Genomic DNA, 25,497 nt, shown 5'->3' on the forward strand with positions numbered 1-25,497 from the left:
GATGGGGTGGCTGGGTGATAGCCATTGGGGAGGGTATGTGCTATGGTGAGCGCTGTGAATTGTGTAAGACTGATGAATCACAGACCTGTACCTCTGAAACAAGATAGTAGGAAGGGAAAAATGAAGGGGGGGATATCGGAGGGGGAGACGAACCATGAGAGACTATGGAATCTGAGAAACAAACTGAGGGTTTTAGAGGGGAAGGGGGTGGGGGGATAGGCTAGCATGGTGATGGGTATTAAGGAGGGCATGTATTGCATGGAGCACTGGGTGTTATACACAAACAATGAATCGTGGAACACATCAAAAACTAATGATGTATGGTGACTAATATAATAAAATTAAAGTTAAAAAAAAAAGAATTACTTTTCATTTACTAAATTACCAAAGCTAAAATAGGGCTGGTAGTCAATACTTCCTATTGTCAAGTGAGGTAGGTTGGACCTTTCCATTCTCATTTTTTTTTTTTTTAAAGATTTTATTTATTTATTTGACAGAGAAAGAGCACAAGCAGGGGGAGCAGAGGGAGAGGAAGAAGGAGGCCCCCTTCCGAGCAGGGAGCCTGATGCAGGACTCGATCCCAGGACCCTGGGATCATGACCTGAGCCAAAGGCAGATGCTTAACCATCTAAACCACCCAGGCGCCGTCCATTCTCATATTGATGAGATTTCAAGTTAGCATATTGCTTCTGGAAAGCAAGTTGGTTTTATGGATCAAGAGCCTTAAAGCCATCATTTAGACCCTTTGACTTGATAATTTTTAATGCTCTCTAGACACCTAGCAAATACATTGTGTGTTGGACTCTGAATGAGAGGGGAAATGCTTATGGTGTATTTCTTGTAAAATAGAATATAAGATGTTACATGGTATCAGTTAGGCAAAGAAAGTATATCAGAATGATAAGTGTTAGGATTGTGGGTGTTTATCAAGTTTATTTATTTATATTTTTACTTTTCATGCTTTTCAGTAGTTTATATTTGGCATTCATCAACTCATAAGGTTTGTTACTTTCTGTGATTTTGAAGGTTTACTCAGTTTTTCGAAGAAGCAACATAAATAGTTTTATATACAAAAAAAAAGAAGAAGAAGAAGAATAGGGCCATTGAGTGCAAATCTCATTAGAAATATTACCCAGGATGAAGGAGAGCCTAGCGAAAGATTCAGATCTGTTCCTCAGAGGATTCAGAACTGGATCCAGAACTAATTGGGTGGCGTGATGCATTTATCACAAGAATTTGCCCCTCTTCCTGAAAGTGTTTTTTCAAATTCTAAGGATGAACTCCAGTTTTGAATTTGTGTGCTGCCATGTGCCGTGCCTGGTGACCATGCTTCCCTTTGTAAGAAATGTGTTTTCGTTTCAGCGGTCTCATCGTTCCCGAGAGAGATGGCAACGAGACTGTCCCTGAGGTCGTTGCCACATCAGGTTATGCCCTGCTGCATTTTTTTAGTGATGCTGCTTATAATTTGACTGGATTTAATATCACTTACAAGTAAGATATTTAAGTCTAATCTTTGTGACTTTATTCCAAGACTGTATTTGTTTTAACAGTAAGAATGACTACCATATACTGAGGGCTGCCCGTGTGCCAGGCATTGCAATAAGCAGTATGCATGGGTTTTCTCATTTCAAGTTCTTTTAAAAACTCCGTGGGGTACGGGCACTGTGTTTTCACTTGTTCTATAATTGAGGAAACTGGTGGGAAGTGGTAAAATACATTGTCATAGTGCTGCGACCACAATTTCAACCCAGGTCTTAACTACTTTTGAGCTTCTCCCAGAAAAGGGGCATTTTTCTGCTAATGGATGAAGACATTGGGGTTTCTTGCTAAGTGCAGTTTAACAGATCCTAGTAGTTTTCATGTACTCAGTGGTTGGCCCATTGATGAGGACTTAGTTGAGGTTACAACGGAAATGTAGACAAACAGACCCAGACAGCTTTGGGAATTTGTCGTGACAGGAGAGAGGCTAACTTTTGTCTTTGCTTTTTTTCCTCTTAAGAAATGTTTGTTTTCATAAGTAGTTAAATCCATAAAGTGCCCTAAGCAAGAGGTCTCTGATAAAGAGCTTCTGTGGCCCACAGAGCCTAAGATATTATTTGGTTTTTTTACAGAATAAGTTTGCCAACTCCTGGCAGAAGCAGTAAGCTCCCTGTATAACCTTTATGCTGGATTCCTTTTCTGCCAGTTTTCTCAGGGTCTCCGGATTCTTTCAGGCCTATCTAGAGCCATCTCTGTCTTGCTTGGTTTGCTGATTTAGCTTTTCAGGTGCCCTTGGTTTGTGACTTGGCAGCCTGGGCAGCATATCAGTACTAGCAAGGTGATTTTTAGTGAGCCAGGCAGGCATAAAGGCTGGTTGAGGGGAAAGACTGATGAGTTTGGTTGGGTACATGTGAGATGTCTAAGCAGGACATTGGTATTCAGATCCAGGGCCCAGAAGAGCTGTCAGGGCTAGGGATATCCTCTGGGAATCATTGGCACATGGACAGTGACTGGCTTATGGGGCGTGTGCACAGGGAGGATAGGGGCCATAGAGGCAGCTGAAGGGCAGAGGAATGCCACGGGGCTGAGTTGTCACAGAAGCTTGGAAAAGAAAGTCTTAAGGAGGGAACTGACAGCTATGAGGTTGAGTAAGCAGAGCATGCCCTAGGTGACCCTAGCTGGGGAGGGTGGAGGCAGAGGCCTACAAGGGGCATAGTTCAGAATGGAAGGTTAGAAAGTCACAGCATCGAGAGTGGGACACTCTGGGAAGAAGTTCAGCTCTGAAGGGGAAGGGAGAGGTTTAGGCCGGTACTTTTCAAACTTCACATGCACAGGGATCTCCTGGAGGGGCTTGTTAAGACACGGATCTCTGGCCCTTCTCCAGAGACCATAGTTTGACAGAGCTGGGGCCTGAGAATCCAAATTTCTGATAAGCTCCTGGATGATGCTGCTGCCGCCTGTCCATGATCCATACTCTGAGGAGCATTGCCCTAGCCATTCATCTAGGCCCCATTCTGGGCTCCCTACAGATCCTTTTTTTTTTTTTTAAGATTTTATTTATTCATTTGAGATAGAGACAGAGAGCACAAGCAGGGGGAGAGGCAGAAGGAGAGGGAGAAGCAGGCTCACCGCTGAGCTGAGAGCTGGACGCTCGATCCCAGGACCTGGAGATCATGACCTGAGCCGAAGACAGATGCTCAACCATCTGAGCCACCCAGGTGCCCCTCCCTATAGGTTCTTAGGCACAGTTTTCCCTCTTGCAAGGCCCCTCATTGTAGCAGCCTTGGGGGAGAAGAGAAACTCCAGGAAGGGAGCACCCTAGAGAGAGGGCAATTCAAGTACCCCTTGATACCGGAAGCCCTTTGCCCCAACCCTGGAAAGCTCTGCTAGCTCTGTGGCCATTATCTTCCCAAGAAATGCATGTTATTCTTTTTTTTTTTTTAATTTATTTTTAAAGATTTTATTTATTTATTTGACAGAGAGAGACACAGCGAGAGAGGGAACACAAGCAGGGGGAGTGGGAGAAGCAGGCTTCCCGCAGAGCAGGGACCCCGATGCGGGGCTCAATCCCAGGACCCTGGGATCATGACCTGAGCCGAAGGCAGACGCTTAATGACTGAGCCACCCAGGCACCCCGAAATTCATGTTATTCTTACCCTGATTGGTGTAGGGGAGGCCTTGATCTCTTCTGGAGACCAGAATTAGTATTTATTTGTTAAGTGGAGGAATGTTGAGGTTATCCTAAATTTTACTAGCTTCTTGGTTACAAGATCTCTGTTCTTTAAAAAGGAGCCCTAAACCATTTCGGGGCTTTTAGACCCTTTGAAAAGCCAAATAAAACAATGTTCTTTATTCCCAGAAGAATGTCCAGAAAGACATACATAAAACATTGTTATCATTTTCCAGGTGTCCTCAGGTTGCACTGAATCCTAGCTTTGGGCCGACCTCAGCTGGGGGACCCTTGAGAGTAGTACCCACAGCTACTTCAGTGTTGCCAAATTTTCTTTTCAAAGAAGAAAAAAATAGTTATATTTTATTTTCACACAAATTGGCTCTTCATCTTACTTCCCAGTCACATTTTAATATAAGACTAATTTTCTCATTACTCCAATTTAGACATACAAGCAGATGTTTTGATGTATTACCTGCCACTTTCATTTTTCAGAGATTCAAAAATGATTTTTGTGTTTTGAGATTTTATGTAACTTTAAAAAGTGCTCATAATTAATTTTTGGCACATGAAGTAAATGTATGCCTGAGGGCACTGGAGTGGAGAAGTTGAGGGGCAGGGGAAGTTGCAATATTTGCCCTCCTTTAGCTTAGAAGGTGCTAAGGGTTACTGCCTCCTCTTCCTTTTTCAGTAACATTAAGTTTTGTTTGTTTGCCATTCTCTCGTATACAGTTAATAAGTGTGTCAGTAGGAAATTATAATTTGACATATTTTTGATGTGAGGCATAAGGGTGAGCACATCATGGCAATGCTTTACTACAGTTTTATTCTAGGCCTTTTATAAAAACAAAGTGGGTTATTGTAGCCATTTTACCGTAACAAGTCCAATCTGCGATTTAAACTTTTAGTTTTTATAAACTGTTGTCTTGCAAAGGCCTTTTTCTTAATAAAGATGAAATTGAAGCTTCTCTTCTGTGTTTGTATTATTATAGAGACAGTAGACACCACTTTTTAGAGGCCTATAAGAATGTCATTCAGGGGACGCCTGGGTGGCTCAGTCTTTAAGTGTCTGCCTTCGGCTCAGGTCATGATCTCAGGGTCCTGGGATCGAGCCCCGCATCGGGCTCCCTGCTCTGCGGGGAAGCCTGCTTCTCCCTCTCCCACTCCCCCTGCTTGTGTTCCCTCTCTCGCTATCTCTCTCTCTGTCAAATAAATAAATAAAATCTTTAAAAAAAAAAAAAAAGAATGTCATTCAGCTTTTTTAGCCAAATACTTTGTGTACTTATTCTGCTTACTGGGGCTTGAAAAGTAGGTATACACATTTCTTACATTCTAATTACATAGATTATAAAAATACTGTATATAAATATTTATAGTATCATAAACTGATATTTGGGTGTAGGTGTGAACATGAATTAGCTTGTTTTTAATAACTGATTCCTGATTTTTTGACATGCTTTGCTACAAAATTTCTTTTTAGTTTTCTTCATAGGCCTTAGAAGAAACCATCTGCACTCTTAGAAGTATCCTGATAGTTCGGTTATTGCTCCCCCCTTTAAAAATCTGAATTATGTCTTCTCAGAGTGCTGTCACTATCTTAAGTCATGTTATTATGCGACACATTATAGTTAAACTATTGAGTTAAACTGGTCCTCCCTTTTCTTCCATCTGACATGAGTAGATAAACTTACTGAGGAATTTTAAATACACCAATCTGGGCAATAATCTTTAATTCTCTGAACTTTCAGAGACTGTCCAGAGGTATACACACCATGAGGATGGGTAATATATATTTTTTTTAAAGTTTTTTTTTTTTATTCATTCAAGATACAGAGAGAGAGAGAGAGAATATGATCAGGGGGAGAAGTAGAGGGAAGGGGAGAAGCAGGCCCCCCGCTGAACAGGGAGCCCGATGAGGGGCTCAATCCCAGGACCCTGGGATCATGACCTGAGCCGAAGGCAGACGCTTAACCAGCTGAGCCACCCAGGTGCCCCAGGATGGGTGATATATTGTTAGCACTTTGTATTATCCTCTTCCTCCAAACTTGCAAGCTTGCATTTGACAATTTTCTTTTTTCTTTTAATTTTTATTTATTTGAGAGAGAGAGAGAGAGAGCAAGTGAGCATGAGCAGGGGGAGGGGCAGAGGGAGAGGGAGAGGCAGACTCCCCACTGAACAGGGAGCCCGACATGGGGTGAAATCCCAGGACCCTGAGATCATAACCTGAGCCGAATGCAGATGCTTAACTGACTGAGCCACCCAGGTGCTCCTCAGCTGACAGTTTTCTAATGCTCATCACTGGTGGGGCCACCAAGAACAGCATAGTCATCCCACCCTTGAGAAGCTAAGCCTGGACATTTTGCAAGAATTTCTTCTCCCTTTAAGTTTTTTAACTTGTCTCCCCTTATGAGAATCCAGCAGGGTTGGATTTGATTTCATTACCTGCCTATGCAGTGTTGTGTGATCCCATTTAGGCCAGCTGGTAAGTACTGCCATTATGCTTGTGAATGCACTGGAAAGCCAGTGAGAGTCTTAAACCTTGTGTAGGTGAAAGTTCTGCTAAATTAATTGAAGTGTTGCTTTGTGTTGATTTCATTCTCTGCCACTGTTTTTATAGTTTTGACATGTGTCCGAACAACTGCTCAGGCCGAGGAGAATGTAAGAGCAGTAATAGCAGCAACACTGTCCAGTGTGAGTGTTCGGAAAACTGGAAAGGGGAAGCATGCGACATTCCTCACTGTGTCCATGACTGTGGTTTTCCTGATCGAGGCGTTTGCAATTCGAGTGATGTCAGAGGATGCTCCTGCTTCCCCGAGTGGCAGGGTAGGAGCTTCTTTTATCTTTGTTTTTCTTCAATTTACAGCATCTTCCTAGTTCAGTAAATTGTACATTGACTTCATTCCTTGCATATGTACCACTTATGTTAATCAGATATCAGGTAGCATTGAAGTTTTTGCGTCTCCTTGTTCAGATTCTTAAAAATCTTTCCATTTCATAGATGTGTGGTTGTGGTCTCTTTAGAATTGTGGAGGGGTTTCATATTCTTTGCAATTCATTCATGAAAATTGGAGGACTTGGTCTCAGCCTCAAGAAAACATAGCAGAGAACCAAGCCTAGGAGGCGGGACGAGAACTAACAATGATAGTATCTCTCAGAAACTTTCAATAAATTCGGAAAAAATTGGGGTCGATTATACAATAGAATCCTAAAACAGCGAGTGGAATTATCTGCAGATAGAGAGGTTATCAGAGAAACTTTAGCAAATTCTTTAAGGGTTGTGTGATAATACCTGTTACTGATTTAGTAATTTTCTTTATACATTTACCCTTTTCTTCAGAGTACTTTTATTTTGAAAGGAAATGTGCTTGTTTAAATGCTTTCATTTGTGTGCTTTGGCTGATGTCAACGAGTTAAGTAATTGAAGTGTTTGAGGACCTACCTCTGGGCACAGGTTGCAGCAGAGCCACACCCCCCAAGAATGGAGTTTCTTGATTTTCCAGGAATGGGGTGGGTTGTATTATTACTCCCAGGGCTAGTCCTTACATTTTAACCCTAAAGTTTTTCATTTGAATTAATAATTTCTTTGTCTACTCTTTCCTCTGAGAGCTGCTTAAGCAAGTATTTCATTACTAAAAAATCCTAACCTGGATATGGTCACGTCATCATGAGAAAGTATGTGATTTTGAATTTTACTGGAGATGACCCTTGGTCACCAGCTTTGAGTGAACTGAAAGCATGAATTAAAGGGTTTTGTCTGATATTTAGATGCTAAAGGAAAGACTCTTCTTTAGATATTTGTTACATTTATATGATTAAAACTTGAAGTGCAGTAATTTTAAAGCTGCATTTTGTGAAGCTAATTTATTCTGTTTTATTAGGTCCTGGATGTTCAATTCCTGTACCAGCTAACCAGTCGTTTTGGACTCGAGAGGAATATTCAAACCTAAAGCTCCCCAGAGCCTCTCACAAAGCTGTGGTCAATGGGAATATAATGTGGGTTGTTGGAGGATATATGTTCAACCACTCAGATTACAACATGGTTCTAGCGTAAGTTGTTTTAAACATTTTTGCAAGAAGCTTACTAGTTTTCCATTTTGAAAATTTATGAAGTAGAGATAAGTGAAAAGAAATCATCAGTAATTCTATTACCTGAGGAAGATCCCTGTTAATATTTTAGTAGTAGTGTTCCAGAATTTTTGGGACATATTCTTAGTTTTTGAAGTTGGGAGCCACAAAGAATGCATTGTTATAATAAGCAAGAATTCATCTTTTCTAGATACCATCTCTTATATTTTGCTTTAGACTGTATATAAATTGGGGGTTACCTTACCTGTAAATTTAATTAGCATTTCTGTAGATCAGATGGTTTGAATTTATAGCTTGCTAGAGGAAATTATGCCATTGTCTAATACTTGACCCAGAGTTCAAGGTCTGTCTGCTGGTCCTATGTTACTTATCTTAAAGGGAGACTATATGGTATCACAGTGGAATCATGAATTTACTTACGAAGATTGATTTTAGGAGAAATTTATGAACACACACTCATGCTGATTTTGTGCCCTGGAAATTTTTTCTAGGCATTTTTTATTAATGAAGATTGTCAAAAACCAGCATCTGTTCTTTAAGGGATTCAGAAACTATGGCAGCAATGGCATAGTTTCTGAATCCCTCAGATAGTCATTAAAGCACATAGACAACTAGGATAGCAAAATGAAAAAGCACATGGGTAACGAAACAAAACTTGGTCGGAAGGTGTCTACACAGATGGGTGGTGCTAACAATTGACAGATGGAAAACCTGTGTGGTGTTGGCATCTGAGCAGGAGTAAGCAAAGTGGAGTAAGTGGTCAGCTGACAGGCTCCAGCATACCTAGAAGAAGCTGCTTTGAGAACGGCAGCCAGAATTGGAAAGATTTGTGTATTCTGGTAGGGGGTAAGCACAAGGTATCTGTAGCAAGATCTGAAGCGGCTAGAGCAGTTTGTGCCTTTTTAGCTCTCAAAATGAACTAGCCAGTCTCTTCACAAGAGAAAGTTCCACACTAGGGAGAAACTGCTGGGAATAGAATTCAGATTGAAGAGGATAGGGACCTTAGAGGAAAAGTTAAAAGAGTGTCCAGATAACAGTCAGGGAGGGGAACAGAGCCAGATATCTCAACAAGTAAGCTGCTGTGTTTTGAACACCACACTGTTGACAACAGAAGAGTGAGCTAGAGAGCTGAGAAATTAGGAAGATGGTCCTAACCCAGGCCTCTCCTGTACAAGTTCAGGAAAAAGTAGTTTTATGTAAAACTGAGCAACAGAAAAGCATCAAGTTTTAATAACATAGAAAATTAAAAGTTAAAGTAACATAGAAAGAAGAAAGAGACCACCTGGTAGAATAACCCCCCTTTGTACGTGAAAGCATAATAGAAAAATATACTCACAAAACTGATGAAAGTGAGAACTTACTATTCCCAAACAAGCTAAAATACAGGAAGAAAATGATGCAAGACATGAAAGAACAATAGAATCAGAGGTAGAAAAATCCAGAAATGAGATGGTAGAAGTTAGGAAAGAATTTTAAAATAATTTCAGAATTGAAGACAAACCAGGAGGAACACAAAGTAAATAAGATACTCCTTTATTTTTTTTAAAGATTTATTTCTTTATTCTAGAGAGAGAGTGCGGGCGCACACAAACACAGGAGCAGGGGTGCAGGGGGAGAGGGAGAGAAGCAGACTCCTCACTGAGTGCGGAGCCTGATGTGGGGCTCAGTCTCACGACCGCAAGATCATGACCTGAGCTGAAATCAAGAGTCACATACTTAACTGACTAAGCTACCCAGGTGCCCCAATTCTCCTTTAGTAATAGAATATGAAAAAGGAAATTATTAAAAATCACAAAGAAATGAAGGTCACTTTTCCCCTATTCTTTATGGTAAGTACAGTTAAAAATCCTGGACATTATATATAATGCAAACATGAGAAAACTCTTAAAAGATAGAGAGAAGGCAGTCTGGCTAGGGACCTCGGGACTTAAGGAATGAGGTAATGGTAAATTCCAGGGGTCTTCTTTTGTCTCATATATCTCAGATTTGTTGTTGGAAAAAGCAACAATCTGGAAATGCCAATAGGCACAAGCCGAAAAAGCCCCATGAATAAGCCCACCTATTCTCTCTAGCCTAAGGACTAGGAGAGGGGCAGCTTAGCAAGACAGAAAACTTTTAGACGCAAATAACTGCTTTACTACAGCCAAACACTACAGAAAGAACTGGCCCCACCCTCACTCCTGTCAGCAAAGTCTGAGTGTAGAGTCTAGATTTTTACTCTTGCCAGGATCTAGTGAGGTGCTCCAACCATCCCCCAACTGCCAGTGTTAGAAAAGACCAATTAGGGAGCTGGGACTTTCTCAGCAGTCTGGTTTTTGTGTAACCTAGTTAATATTTAGCCTTTTGGTTTTTGTTTTTGCATGATATTTGCTGGGACTTTCTCCTCCACCAGGCAGGAATGAGGTTTCCCCCACCCTTGTGATGTCAGTGGAGACCCTGTGGGGAGCCTGGATTCTACCCCACCCGGGAGTAACAGCAGTAATGAGTTGGCCTTCCCTCTTCCCTACTGGGGTGTCAGAGGAGGCCTGCTATAACAGTAGATTTAAATAAGATCCAGAGTCTCATGCCATGAAACCCAAAATGTTCAGATTTCAATTGAAAATCATTTCTCATGTGAAGAGCCAGGAAAATCTTAACTTGAATGAAAAAAGGCAGTTGAGATGCTGACAGCAGGATGACATAGATATTAGAATTATCTGACAAGATTTTAAAGCAGCCATTATAAAAATGCCTTAGTGTGCAATTATAGACACACTTGAAACAAATGAATAATGGAGCCTCATCAAAGAAATAGAAGATAGAAGGAAGAATCAAATGGAAATTTTAGAACTGAAAAATACAGTAACCAAAACAAAAATCTCAGTGGACAGGGTCAACAGCAGAATGGAGAGGACAGAGGAAAAAGTCAGTGAACTTGAAGATAGAACAATAGAAATCCCTCAATCTGAACCAGTGAGAAAATGGAATATTTTAAAAAATGAATAGGACCTAAGAGACCTGTGGACCATAACAAAAAAAATCTTAACATTTCTGTCACTGGAGGAGTCCTAGAAAGAGAGGAGCCGAGAGAGTGTCTGAAAAAGTATTTGAAGAAATAATGGCTGAGAATTGCCCAAATTTGGCAGAAGACATGCATGTACATGCAAGAAGTTGGGTGACCTCCAGCAATCCTTGGCTCCCACAGGGGTTCACAATCCATTGGTTTTGTCTCAGTCTTGCTCTCATTCTCCTGCTCAGCCGCCATATTTCTTTTTAGTTTTCAAATTTCTACCACATTTTCTCCTGTTTTCATTCTTAGCTATTGGCCTTGCTTCCTGTTTCTATTTTGAAAGGTAACGGTTATCCAAAGAGGATTTCCACAAACTCCCACCGCCATATTTAGCTATTACCTACATCTATGCTCATTTATCCCGTCTTCTGTTTCTGTACATCATCACTGTCCAGTGGGGCACTGTCATGTCACTAGCCATGTATGGTCATTGAGCTTGAAATGTGGCTAATGTGACCAAGGAGCTGAACTTCAAATTTTCAATTCTTGGTCCTCATCTTACTTGATTTTTCACCAACATTTGATATAACTAGTCCCTCCCTCCTTTTTTTTTTTTTTTAAAGATTTATTCATTCATTTGAGAGAGCGCGTGCATGCTTGAGTGCACACACAAGTTGAGGGGGCAGGGAGAGGGAGAGAATCCCCAAGCAGACTTCTTGCCGAACACAGAGCTTCAGGCGGGGCTTGATCCCAGGAACCTGAGATCATGTCCTGAGCTGAAATCAAGAGTTGGAAGCTCAACAGACTGAGCCACCCAGGTGCCTGCCTGCCTCCACTTTTAAACACTTTCTTTAGTTGGCTCCCAGGATTCTATATTCTCTTGGTATTTGTTCCAACTACTTATTCTTTCTCAGCCTCTTTGGCTGGTTCCTCTTCAACTGACTGACTTCTGAATGATGATGTACTCCAGGGCTCAGCTCTTGGTCCTCTTCTGTGAGAGTATATATTCACACTCCTGGTGATCTCATGTAATATCTTGGTCTTTATGTTGATGACCCCCAGATTTATGTCTGCATCCTAGACTTCACCTGAACCCATATCGCCACCTCTTTATTTTACATCTCAATCTTTTGGCTGTCTAAGAGGTATCTTAAACTGTATGTGTCCAAAACTGATCTTTCCTCCAGGCCAGTTCTTGCCCCAGATGTCCCTATCTCAGTTAATGACTATTTCATACTTCTTTTTGCTTAATCCCAACATTTTGGAGCCATCCTTGACTTCCTGTTTTTTCACTGCCCATTTCATTGTGTAAATTAGCTATCCCTTGCTGCATAACAAATGACCACAAACGTAGCAGCTTCAAACAGAACATATTTATTACCTCATAGTTTCTGCTGGTCAGGAGTCTGGGCATATCTTAACTGGGTGCTCTTCAGTCAGGGTGTCACCTGGCCTGTGTTCTCATCTAGAGGTTCAACTGGAGAAGAGTCCACTTCCAAGCTCACTAGAGTTGTTGACAAAATCCATTTCCTTGTGGTTGTAGGACTGAGGGCCTCAGCTTCTTGCTGGCTGTCCAAGTGGAGGCTGCCCTCAACTTCTGGAGGCCGCCCACAGTTCCTTATCACTTTGACTTCCCTAGTGTGGCTGCTTGCTTCATTAGATCGCAAGGAGAGTCTCTCTTTAGATTGGTCTCCTGGCAGGACAGATGTCGTGGAAATGACATCTCATCATCTTTGCCATGTTCTGTTGGTTAGTAGCAAGTCATAGATCCTGCTCACACTTAGGAGGGTATTATACATGGGTATGAATACCCAGAAAGGGAGATCATGAAGACCACCACCCCAGTGGCTGTCTGCTACAGTATGTCAGCAGGTCTTGTTAGCTCTACCTTTAAAATCTACCCCCACTGTAACCACTTTTCACTACTTCTCGTGCCACCACCCTGAGAAATAAGGTAAAATTAAAGGTGTGAAAGTGATTGTCCCTTCCGCTATCATTTAGATATTATGAGAGTCAAGTATTCTACCATTTCTCTGATTTTTACGCTTGTATTTGGCATCATCCTCTCTCAAAGCAAAAAATTTGGGAGTGATTTTGATCCTCTCCTTCACCTCCTCATATGCTAAACTCATCAAGCCCACCAAATACATATCATATTCATTCTTTTCTCTGTGACCAGCCTGCCATTATTGCTCACCTAGACTTCAGCAGTAGATTCCTAGCAATCTGTATGTTTCCATGCATTCCTCTTTTTTTTTTTTTTAAGATTTTATTTATTAGAGAGAGAGAGAGAGAGGAGCACACTAGCAGGGGGAACAGGAGAGGGAGAAGCAGGCTCCCCACCGAGCAGGGATCCCGATGCGGGGCTCAATCCCAGGACCCTGGGATCATGAGCTGAGCGGAAGGCAGATGCTCAGCTGAGCCGCCCAGGAGCCCCTCCATGCATTCCTCTTAATCCATTTTTTAAATATCAACTGGGATGATTTTTTTAAAGCGTAAGTCATATCATTTACTATCTTCTTAAAACTCATCATTGGCTTTTCCCGTTGGACCTAATGGGCCTACCTGATCTGACTCTGCTTACCTTCCCAGACTCAACTTGTTCCTTTCCTGCCTCCTCAGCCTTCTAGCTTTACCTAAAACTCTCTGGGTGCACCCTTACTCTAAAGGCCTTTGTGCTCACTCCCCCCTTTGGTCCAGACTCTTCCTGCTGTTGTACCCCAGGGCTGTTTTCTTCTCACTTGTTAGATCTCAGTTAACTGTACCACAAGAGATCTTCCCCGATCATCCAGTTCTGGCAGGTTCTCCCTGTTCTTTTTCATAGTTCTCATTTCCTTTAGAGCAGTGGGCATCATTTTTAATGCTGTATGTGCCCCTTGTTGAATTTGCTTATTTTTTGCCTTTTCCACTACATGTTCTCTGAGGTTAGAGACCTTGTTTGCTCACTCAGCTCAGAGCTTAGCTCATTGAATGTGCTCAAATAAGTGTTTATCAGGTGAATAGGAGAGTAAACGAATTATTTATTTCCCTCACAAATATTTGTTCCTGGAAATATTAATGTCACCTCTTGCTTTTATGTGACTGGTATACCTCCTGAGCCATATGTGTTTGGAAAATTTTTTCTGCTTGTACTTGATCAAAACATGATTTTTACAGCTTTATGTGTTTCATGTAGAAAATTAATATAGTTTCAAATAAATTTTTACTAACTCATGGAAAGTAAAAATACAGTGACTCCTTTTAGAAGGATTTCTGAAACTTAGATTATACGTTTTATCATCATTTATGCTCTTACATAAGTGTATTTCAGCAGTTGAGCTTACTATTTTTTCCACAACCCTGTTAATCCAAAACTTTTAAGTTACATTAAAAAGCAGTCCCCATTTTATGTCACCCAAGAGTCCTCTTAGACAAATGGTCTTGGTCTCCTAGGTTAAGATTTCCAGTTGAAACTTCATCACTGAATTTCCTTCCTTTAAGAAAATTAAAAAAAAAAAAAAAGTTTAAAAAGAAAAAGTAAAGGGGCACCTGGGTGGCTCAAGTCAGTTAAGCATCCAACTCTTGATTTCAGCTCAGGTCATGATCTCAGGGTTGTGGGATCGAGCCTTACCTTGGGCTCTGTGCTGAGTGTGGAGCCTGCTTAAGATTCTCTCACTCCCTCTCCCTGCCCTCCCCAACCCACTCAGATTCTTTCTCTCTCTGTCTTAAAAAAAACTAAAAGAGAAAAAAAAAAGATTTGAGCAGAAGGTAACCAAATGAGGAAAGGAGTATCACCTAATCCAGTAAACTTTAAAACAGACTCACAGAAACCATACAACTGACCTTTTTTTTTGCCCCACAGAAACCATATGGGTGAGATTCTGAGAGCGCTTACAAATAACCCCAAATCTGGAAAGATGCAAACTGAGTGGGGATCATTGTTATTTCACTCTCTTAATTGAAGAGTAGAAGAAATTATTGCTGTGGAGGGCTGGGTGGAAAGAGGGGAAATTGATTGGGTGGCTGACTGTCTCTGCCCAAAAGTCAGGGCTGCTTCTAATTTGGGCTATGCCTTGACCCAGGACACTTAAAATTTCCAAGGAGAGCAGAGTCTGGGTGGTTTATTCTAATAGACTGCATACTCCCCTGTCTGAGCCCCAGCACGTCCTCAGACTTCAGAACAGTGGATAGAACATAAAATGTCAGCTCTCACACTACAGCTAGGATGGAAGGGTAAAGTTGTCTTAGATACTGCAGAAAAAGAATTAAGAAATCACCCACGCTTTGCAAATGTCTGGAGAGCAATATCTAACCACAAGCAAGATGAAAGAAATGACGTTGTAGCTAACGCAAATGTCCTATGATGGGAAAATAAAGAGGAAGAAAACAGCACGTAAATGCTGATAACTGATCATAGAGGAAAAATAATAAGGAGATTGCTTCCAACTGCTTGATGCTGCACATCAACCTAATGAGAATTTGAATTAAAAAAAAAAACAGACAAGAAAATGATAACAGTGAGATAAAATGGAAGATTACACATCTAAGGAAATGTAAATAAATTACATACAGAAAAAGCTGGAATGAAAATTGAGTCACTGACAGCTTTATAGACATTCCAACGAATATAGGTTGAAATAATTAGAAAAGCAAAGACACATGGAAGACAGGAGATCCAATATAAAGATAGTTGCTGCTACTGAAGAAAGGAACCTAACAAATAGGACAAACGGATTGAAATTGCACAAGAAGTTCCAGGAAGATTATATAGCTGTTCAACAAGACCTAATTTGATCAAGTTATTGAACTTTTAGGATAAAGGACAAATTCTTGGGTGGGAAGCCTCAGGGAGTTCTGTGCCTCCTCTGGCTGGGGTCATGTTCAATCTGCACAGAGCCTTTGCCATGGTCTTTGGATGGTCAGACACTGTGATTGGAATACCAGGCCACTGTGCATGGTGGACCGTCTACCCTGTGCCATGATGGTCATCATGAGACCAGCCAGCAAGGAGGAGTTTGTGAGAGAGATGGCTGCAGAGCTGGAAGACGCCTGTTTCTGAATTCCTGAAGTTTGTCTTTGCTTATCTGCTTGTCCAGGTCTTAGAACTAGTTGTTCAGTATTCTATTATCTTGGACTGAGCTCCCGGAAGAATTTATTTAGTACTTGGAATTTCTTATGCTTTATTGCCTCAATATTTTTCTTAACTTGTATTTTCTTCTCTGGGTTGTAAAAAGAGTCACAACCTGTTATGTAAGATCTTTTGGCAGTTCATGTGCGCCAAGTTATTGGGACCTGCCAGTGCCTTAGTGTCTCTGACAAGCTCTTGAGCTAGAGCTGACCTGTCATTGACTAGGAGGAGCAAAATGCATTAAGATACAGATTGAGCACCCTCCACGTCACTTGAAAGAGAAGGGGATTAAATCATCTAGAGATTTGGGCTCCCTCTTTCCTCTCTTTTAAGCTTAGAGAGACAGGCCTCTGGCTTGAACATTAGGCGTATCATGTGTTTTCAGAAGCCATGCTAGTCCTCAGGAAAGACCTTCTGCAGCCAGAGCTCCATAAAAGTATTGCAGTGGTACGTAGTCCATTTTGTAAAGACATTACCCTGTTTGGATGTTAGTTATTTCTGCCTAAGTAAAATATAATATTGTGACTTTAAAAATTAGTGAGAGAGAAAGAAGAAAGGAGGGAGAGAAAGGGAGGAGGAGAGAAAATGAGAGTGACTGAGAGTTCTTCAGGCTTCCAAACAGAAAAGTAAACCACATAAAAACAGGAAAAATCAGACTGGCTTTGGGCTTCTCCATCATAGCATTCACTATCCGTATTATTCAGGGGAGCAGCATCTGCAAAGTTCTGAAGGCAAGAAAGGATGGCCCAAGATATTATACCCAGCCAAAATGTCATTCAGCTGTAAAGCTAGCAAGCAGATATTCTTAAACACCAGAGAATTTAGGGAAAGGAGCCATTTATGAGCTCCACAAGAAAATAACCACTCAGCAGCAAAACCCAGCCAATTAAGAAGTAAAGACTCAAGGAGAAGTTGTAGTAAGAGGATGGTGAGGAGATTGCTTCAGCTAAAAAAGAGGTCCAGTACTAAAGAATTATGGAATCACAGTTATAGAGTGGAATGTATTGCAGACCTGGACAGTGTAAAGATTACATAACAAAAATTGGGAGAAGAAATGGGAGGAAATGTGGGTGCTAAGGTTTTCAACTTTCAAGGCAGGAAGTTAGTGGATTCTGTCTAAAATTAATTTTGTATGTAACTTAAAAAACTAAAGTGAATCCAACTTCTAAATAATTTTTCATGTGTTTTTAAAAATGTGGAATATTCAAATAATACATAAAATAATAGCTGGTATTAATGTAGTATTCATATTCAGTAAATGTCACCATTTTGTTTTAGATCATGTGTAAAATATTTAAGACAAAAGGAAAGGTTTAGAGAAGAATAATGAATACTAATGCATACACCACCTAGGTTAGGAAATAAGACATTGCTAATATAATTAAAAACCCCTGCATGCCTCCTCCCCAGTCTCAAAGATAACCAATATCCTGATTTTGTGGTGTCGTTTGTTCACATACATATCTTTACACTTCTAATATACATGAACATATATTAGAATTAATAAATTTTCTGTTTTCAGTCATTACAAAACAGTATTCTGCAGTTTGATTTTTTAGCTTAACATTGTTTTGAGATTTATGTTGAGAATGTATTGAGCGTATTTTTCACTGTATAATTCTATTATACAGATATACTACAATTTATTAATCCATTTTCTATTGATGGACATTTATTTGTATCCTTTTTTGCTTTTTATGTCGATAAAACTTTCTTATATCTTCTTAAAACATTACATAATAATGTTTTTCATCATATAAAACTTGGATTATTCAGGAAAACTTACAGAAAATAACATTTATTTAAAGTAGAACAATAGCATTGGTTTCCCTTTGATTTCTTTTTTCTATTAAATTATATACAAATTAACACTATTAAAAGTATCTATAGCATGATCCCCTTTGTATAAATATATGTTGTCAGTGTATTCTTCTGTTTGTATATATGCATCGAAAAATGTCTGGAATGATGTTTACTAAATGTTCGTATTTTAAAAGTCTTTAAGTGAATTCATTGTATAATTGAAATGCCAAATGATATTCTAGCTTTCTTGAACATATGACTTTAAAAAAATCAATTAGATAAAGAAAAGGAAAAGTTAGTTTTCTTTTACTTAATCATCATTCCTTTTTCAGTACCTGTCTTCAATTTCAAATGACTAAATGAAAGAGAAGTTATGGCAGTGAATGCCCCTTCAGTATAACACAACTTGCAAGTGATTAAGACTGTATGTAGAAAAGGTTTTCAGGAAGCGTAGAAACTTCCAGTAGATTTTTTTTTCCTCATCCCAGGGTTGTGCAGCCCAGCCCCCCTTCCCAAGTTCTGATATGCCCCATGGACCCAGCTGTTAAGTTTGTTTGTTTGCAGAGCTGCCTCATTGCATTGCTTGTTTGGAGCATCTCCAAACTGCATGATATCAAATAGAAGAATATAAGATACTCTGCTTTGTCATTTGGGTGAAAATATGATCTGTTCATTTTGTAGGTATGACCTTGCTTCTAGGGAGTGGCTTACCCTGAACCGTTCCGTGAACAGTGTGGTTGTCAGATATGGCCATTCTTTAGCATTATACAAGGTAAAGTGTCTCCCTTCTGTACCAAGCTAGAAACTCCAGTCTTCCACACATGCCTTATTATATTATGTAGTTGAAAAGGTACGTAGTGTTGGGGTTTTGTCTCTAATCTTTTTTATTGTGGTAAAAAACACATAACGTAAAATTTACTGTCTTAACCATTTTTAAGTGTACAGTTCAGTGGTATTAAATACATTCCTAATGGGCAACTATCATTACCACTCATCTCTGTAACTCTTTTCATTTTGTAAAAATATAACTCTATGCCTATGAAACAGTAACTCCCCATATCCTTCCTCCCCGCCAGCCCCTGACAACCACCATTTTACTCTCTGTCTCTCTAATTTTGACTTCAGTTTTGGTTTTTAGTTAGGGAGAAACTTTCTGTTTTTTTTGGGGGGGGTGTATACAGTTGGCTAAGTTGTAAGTGGAAATTAAAGTTGAAACCAGCTTGACCTGAGAGATTTTAATGGATTCAGATTGTACTGGGATATTATGATTGTAGTACTAAATGGTTAAAAATTAATACTGTGTAAATCAGCTTTTATGTTAATTAGCAAGTTTAGCCAAGAATAGCCACATTGCAATATAACTGAATAATCACTTTCATTTCCTTGTTTTTATGGTTTACGGGAGGATGAGGGAACTCTTCAACTTTATTTTTCCAAGCCGTTTTATACCGTGAGACATCTCATATAAGGAAGTCCAAGAACAGTGGCAAAGTGTTGGAGATACAGAATATGATGTTTTATTTTATGTTGTTCCTTTCATTCTTTTCCTAATAATTCACTAAAAGGTGTATTTCACTAGCACTTCTTAAGCTAAGAATAACATCGAGGTTTTGAACTTTTCTTTCTCAAGTTTGCTGCTTTTGATTTTTTTAGAATTTTGTTTGCATTTTTTTCCCTAGGATAAAATTTACATGTATGGAGGAAAAATTGATTCAACAGGGAATGTGACCAATGAGTTAAGAGTGTTCCATATTCATAATGAGTCATGGGTATTGTTGACCCCTAAAGCCAAGGAGCAGTATGCAGTGGTCGGGCACTCGGCGCACATTGTCACACTGAAAACTGGCCGAGTGGTCATGCTGGTCATCTTTGGTCATTGCCCTCTCTATGGATATATAAGCAATGTACAGGAATATGACTTGGGTAGGTGCATTTTTTCTAGTGGATCCTTTTTGAATGTCAAATTTAAAACCTTTACCCTTATTATTATGGCTGTTTAACAAGATTCCACCTAACGTTGACCCCAGTACTTTATCTTGAAATGCAGTTGATGTTGATGTGTTACCAGTGAAATGCAGATGATTGCTGCTGCTGTGTAGTATATATTTGTTACCATCAATTTGGTGAGGGGCTAAGGATGACACTAAATGCTTTTGGTGTTGAAAATAAATAAATAGGGGCGCCTGGGTGGCTCAGTCGTTAAGCGTCTGCCTTCGGCTCAGGTCATGATCCCAGGGTCCTGGGATCGAGCCCCAACATCAGGCTCCCTGCTCCGAGGGAAGCCTGCTTCTCCCTCTCCCGCTTCCCGTGCTTGTGTTCCCTCTCTCACTGTGTCTCTCTCGGTCAAATAAATAAATAAAATCTTTAAAAAAAAAGAAAAAGAAATAAAAATGATTTGGAACAACAGATACTCTGAAGAAAAAAATTTAGACGACCCTTTAGAGATTGGTTTAATGGACTGTGATTTCCCCTTAATGTGTAATATTGCCGTTGGTTAAATTTTATTGTATCTGTTGTGGTGTGGGAGCACCACCTCTAATTGATAGTTTGAGAAAGTAGGTCCATAAAGTACATCTGTGTATTGGTCACTGAAGGTCTCAGGGTATTAAGTGTTCAATTGAGGGAAATCTGAGTCTTTTAAATTTAATGTAATTATTTTCCTACATGGTATAGTAGCGCGTCAGAACATTTTAACAGATTGATGTTTGGCCACCTGGCTTTGTTACAAGTTTTAGATGGCCTCCTTTTAAAAATAAAAAGATAAAAGAAATCTATACGTATCAAGCCTCCTGAAATCTCTTATTTTAAACCAATTGGTCATTTTAAGTATTAGGAGGAGCCTGCAATATTTGCCTTTAACTGTTTTCCTCTTCCAGCTAAGAACACATGGAGTATATTACAAACCAGCGGTGCCCTTGTCCAAGGGGGCTATGGTCATAGCAGTGTCTATGACCACAGGACCAAGGCCCTGTATGTTCATGGGGGCTACAAGGCTTTCAGCGCCAATAAATACCGGCTCGCAGATGATCTCTATAGATACGATGTGGACACCCAGATGTGGTGGGTGCTTTTTCTTGAGCTTTTACTCTAAGGTGTGAATTCTAGCAATTGTCGGGAAAATATTGGGCTATATTTTTGTTTTCAGGCCTAACAGGTAATTCTCTTCAGCATTGTTGGTAGAGAAATTGGGAAAGAAGCAGAAGGTAATAATGTAGCTAGGATTTATTTTGTAGCCTTATTCTGTAATTTTGTAGTAGATTGATTAGAAAATGCTTGATATTTTTTGACTATTTTTTCAATTTTCATAAACTCAGTACCTCTATAAAATTTTAGCTCTTCAAAACCCTGAGGAATAAATTGTTCTACAAAGCTGTAATGTATGCACATTGCTGTAATTAAGTAAAACATACCCATTTTTTAACCTTTTCTTGATGACTAAAGTGTCATCATTGGGGTTAGTTACTGGCATCCCTGCATGAAATCATCAAACAGAGGTGGTCTCAGGACCTGAATTAGAACTCTCCTCCCTCTGCTATAAACTGAACTATATATAAAGTGTGATAATTTTAATAAATGTAAAACAAATTTGAGTTATGAAATAATGTCATTATATAAAGCAATGATTTCTCTTCTTTCTTTTTGTATTTCCTTACATATTTGAGACCATGCTCTGGGATACCCTTTTACATTCTGTCTATCATTTTTAGTGGCTGGGTAAATACTCTGTCATGTGGGCGTACTGAGATGGGGCAGTTAGAAGTTCTGGTTTCTAGTTGTTTTATTATTAAGGCATTGTATTATAAGCTTTTGTCTGTATTTGATGTGATTTCTACCCAGAAACGAAGTACAGGGTCATATGAGGTAGGAACAGTTTTAAGACTCTTAATATGTTTTGTCAAAATTCTCACAGGCCTTAAGATTTTACATATTTATTTATTGTTGAGAAAGTTATTTATATATAGGGAAAAATCTAGAAGTATTTGCACATTTGGATCTGAAGTTAAGAAAATGGTTGTGTTTGCATTAGCAGATAGATGATAAATATTCTAAAAAACTAACCTTGTATTTATTATCTTTAAATAAACTCAAAAGGACCATTCTTAAGGACAGCCGATTTTTCCGTTACTTACACACAGCTGTGATAGTGAGTGGAACCATGCTGGTGTTTGGAGGAAACACACACAATGACACATCCATGAGCCATGGTGCCAAATGCTTCTCTTCGGATTTTATGGCTTATGACATTGGTAAGTTTCCTAAAGCCATTTTAGTTTCAAGAATCTTTTTTGTCTATGAGCAACATTTTCTTCTTTTGAGAGAGAGCAGGAGCCGGGAATGGAGGGGCAGAGGAGGGGGAAAGAGAGAGTATCTTAAGGAGGCTCCACACCCAGCACAGAGCCCAGTGCAGGGCTCGATCTCATGACCCTGTGATCATGACCCTTGCCAAAATCAAGAGTCGGACGCTTAACCAACCGTGCCACCCAGGTGCCCCTGTAAGCAGCATTTTAAAAGAAACTGAAAATATCGCTAGTTGGAAGTGTCAGGCCATTTGAAAGAGGTCCAAATGGTATTTTTTATATTCATGTGACAAATACTATACATCTGTTTAAAAAAAAAAACATTCTATATTGAGTTCTTGTTTATATTTCTTATTTAAGTTTTTAATATATTTTTCTATATTAAGTTCTATTAAGTGAAATTACTCCCATTAATTGGTTGAATGTTAATTTTTGAGGGTGAATTGGGGTGACCAACTGCTCTTCTGTGTTACAAACAAATGCCTTATGTAATAGTCTTATGTAGGGGGCGCCTGGGTGGCTCAGTTGGTTAAGCGTCTGCCTTCGGCTCAGGTCATGAACCCGGGGTCCTGGGATGGAGCCCCACGGTCGGGCTCCCTGCTCAGCGGGGAGCCTGCTTCTCCCTGTCCCTCTGTCTGCCGCTCTGCCTGCTTGTGCGCTCTCTCTGTCAAATAAATAAATAAAATTTTTAAGAAAAATAGTCTTATGTAGTTGTGACCACCAGCATTGTGTTAAGTTGGTTTAACTAATAGCTTTATCGCATTCCCTAAAAAATTGGTTTTACACATTTTTGAAGTCTACTTTGATATGGAATTTAAACGTTTTTTGGAGTGGTAATATACTTGACCAGAAGAGGGCAGTATTTGTTCATGCAAAACAAATCCTAGAAATTCTCTTGTGTTAAGTATCATCAGATGTTCTTTTTTAGCAGACATACGTGTGCCAGCCACTGAGCTTGGGGATTGTAAGATGAGTAAATTACAGTGCTTGCCCTCACAGTGGGGGAGGCAGAAAGCTGAGCAGACAATATAATTGCAATTCAGGGTGTTACTTGCTCTGAGAGGAATATATGAGAGCATCTATGGGCATGCCTTAACTCAAGAGCAAAAGGGTTATGATCAGGGCAAGCCTTCTTGAGTAGGGTATGGGTCCCGAGGAAGTCAGTGAGGTGAGGTTAGGCAGCACTTCCCACATGAAGGAAGCCCAAGTACATGGAGACACAGAGGCAAAAAGAGACCCTGCCACATACTTGGGGCCTCTTGAGTAGTTTTGGCTGTTATCAGCTGCGCATCGGGGAGGAATGGCTTCTGGCAGAACTAGAGAAGTAAAGAGCTAGCAGACTAGTCAGATCTTGAGAGACCTGTTACATCATGCTAAGGAATTTGGGCTTTTTGAAGAATCTTACAGAAGAGCTGATGGAGTAGTATTTGTGTCTTAAGAAGATGTCTTTGTGGCATTGTGGTGAGTAGTTGGGAAGGGGCAAGATAGGAGTTCGGAGGCTGTTGCAAAATCCCGAGGAGGGTTGGAACCAAGGCTGTTGAAGTGGCAGTGAGGTTAAAGAGAGAGGTGGGTTTGAGAACTGCTGGGAACTTGGGGATTGTTGGGGTGTGTTTTGAGAGAGGCGGACACATCCTTATTGCCAGGTACTTGGTGGTGTTTTGTCAAAACCGTGGTAGACGGTGCTTTTTACCAAGGCTGGAAGTAGAAGGAGAGGGACTGGGTTGGGAGGAAGGGAGTAAAATGGGTTTGGGGGCATGTTCAGCTGGAGATGACCATGGGACCGAGGCATACGGAGGTCAGTGGGAAGCCCAAAGCAGGGGCGAGCCTCTACGGAGCATGTATCATCAGGGATGAGCAGAGAGCCAGAGAACGGATGGGTAAAAAGTCTGCGGGAGAGTGGAGACTGTGCAAGCATGTTGGAGAAGCAGGAGGAACATGAGGCAAGATCGGTGAGCTGTGAGAGAGCAGTTACTAGTGGCTGCAGGGGACTTAAGGAAAACAAGGCCTGGAGAGCCTTTTGGATTTAGCAACAGTGATGTTGTTTGTTAGCCTCTAGACAGGAAGGAGTAATCCAGATTGCAGTCATGTAAGGTGAGATGTACACCATGAAGGTTGACTGTTATAGTAAAAAAAAAAAAAAAAAAAAAAAAAAGAGAAAACGAAAAAAAAACCCACTTCTCTGTGAAGGGAAGAGAAGGCATAGTTGAGTGCCTCCTAGAGCACATTTAAAAGCCAGATGGGACAAGAGGAAGGAGCTCCTGCCACCTTGTGGTTTTAGGGAGAGAAGCAAGGTGGGTGGGCAGGAAGCTATGAGAGTTGATGGCCTCTTCTCCATGTGAAGACCAAGGAATCTAGTCTGGGGAGGAGGAAGTGAAAGCTATTGTTGTTAAGATTGAATAAAGGTCTGGATCGAATAGAAGAGTGTTTGCTTAGTGAGCGTGAATGTCTGAGTGTTTCAGAGAGCGAGTATGAGTGAGGTTGGCAGGGTTTTGCGGTGTCAATTAGATTAAGGTCCAGAAGAGAATTGCTAGCATGGGTCAGAACAAAGGAAAATCAGTAGATCCTAGGGGTTCTAGGAAAGGACTTGAAGTTTGAATTTTTTTTTTATTTTTATTTTTCATTTTTCACCTGTATTTTCCTGTTTTAGCTGCTGAGTTTGGGCAAATCAACATGGAGTGGAAAATAATTACAGAATGCACATATTTTACTTACATAAGTTTTGAAAAATATAAAATTTACCTAAGTTAAGAAGCGTGCTAGTGGGTAAAATTGATGGGCAACAGAATGAGTGATGTGAGTGTCATGGATGTTGGATGCATTCATGAATTAGAATTGCCGTATCGTTCTACCCTTCTTCCATGCCCTCCTGTTCTGCTCTTGCTGTATTTTACCTCAGAAATAATGGCGTGATTAAGAAAAACCAAGAGATACATTTTATGAGGTTGTGCTTGTCACAGTCTTCTCCCCAAAGAAGATGCCATTTCCCACTGATTAGGAAGAGCGGTTCCATCTGAAATGTATTTTTTTTGCTCCTAGCTTGTGACCGCTGGTCAGTGCTTCCCAGACCTGATCTCCACCATGATGTCAACAGATTTGGCCATTCAGCAGTCTTACACAACAGGTACTTAACTGAAGAAGCGCTTGTCCCTTTTCTCTTGTGTTTAAAATGTAAGCAAAGTTGAACATGAAGAAGTGGAATTGGACTTAACATATTATTTGCAGGATCCCTTCAGCCCATTAGTTTGTCACAGAATTATGTAGGTCTGAATTTCCTGATTTCTATTTAAAATGTCTGATGTGGGGCACCTGGGTAGCTCAGTCGTTAAGCGTCTGCTCTCGGCTCAGGTCATGATCCCAGGGTCCTGGGATCGAGTCCCACGTTGGGCTCCCTGCTTGATGGGAAGCCTGCTTCTCCCTCTCCCACTCCCCCTGCTTGTGTTCCTGCTCTCACTATCTCTCTCTCTCTGTCAAATAAATAAAATCTTTTTAAAAAAAATTTTTTTTAAATGTCTGATGTGGATTTGAATTACTTCTGATGCCAAGTTTGTTAGCATGCGGGAGTATG

At 40.2% G+C, this 25,497-nt stretch overlaps 1 protein-coding gene across 6 annotated transcripts in view; it reads left to right on the forward strand.

Annotated features, from left to right (window-relative positions):
• Nucleotides 1–25,497, forward strand: part of ATRN (attractin) — a 147,291-nt gene that overhangs the window by 37,094 nt on the left and 84,700 nt on the right. For all 6 annotated transcript variants that reach the window (XR_014149144.1, XM_081833132.1, XM_081833128.1 and 3 more), the window contains exons 4-11: nucleotides 1,363–1,491; nucleotides 6,267–6,472; nucleotides 7,528–7,696; nucleotides 18,316–18,406; nucleotides 19,314–19,557; nucleotides 20,511–20,694; nucleotides 21,727–21,881; nucleotides 24,969–25,053. Coding sequence is in view for 5 of the 6 variants with exons in the window: in XM_081833132.1 (XP_081689258.1) it covers nucleotides 1,363–1,491; nucleotides 6,267–6,472; nucleotides 7,528–7,696; nucleotides 18,316–18,406; nucleotides 19,314–19,557; nucleotides 20,511–20,694; nucleotides 21,727–21,881; nucleotides 24,969–25,053 (1,263 nt within the window). In the remaining variant the exon portion in view is untranslated. The remainder of the gene's footprint in view (nucleotides 1–1,362; nucleotides 1,492–6,266; nucleotides 6,473–7,527; nucleotides 7,697–18,315; nucleotides 18,407–19,313; nucleotides 19,558–20,510; nucleotides 20,695–21,726; nucleotides 21,882–24,968; nucleotides 25,054–25,497) is intronic.

Source organism: Leptonychotes weddellii, chromosome 10, assembly GCF_054177405.1.
Source record: "Leptonychotes weddellii isolate Sample4059 chromosome 10, ASM5417740v2, whole genome shotgun sequence".
Classification (NCBI taxonomy): Eukaryota; Metazoa; Chordata; class Mammalia; order Carnivora; family Phocidae; genus Leptonychotes; species Leptonychotes weddellii.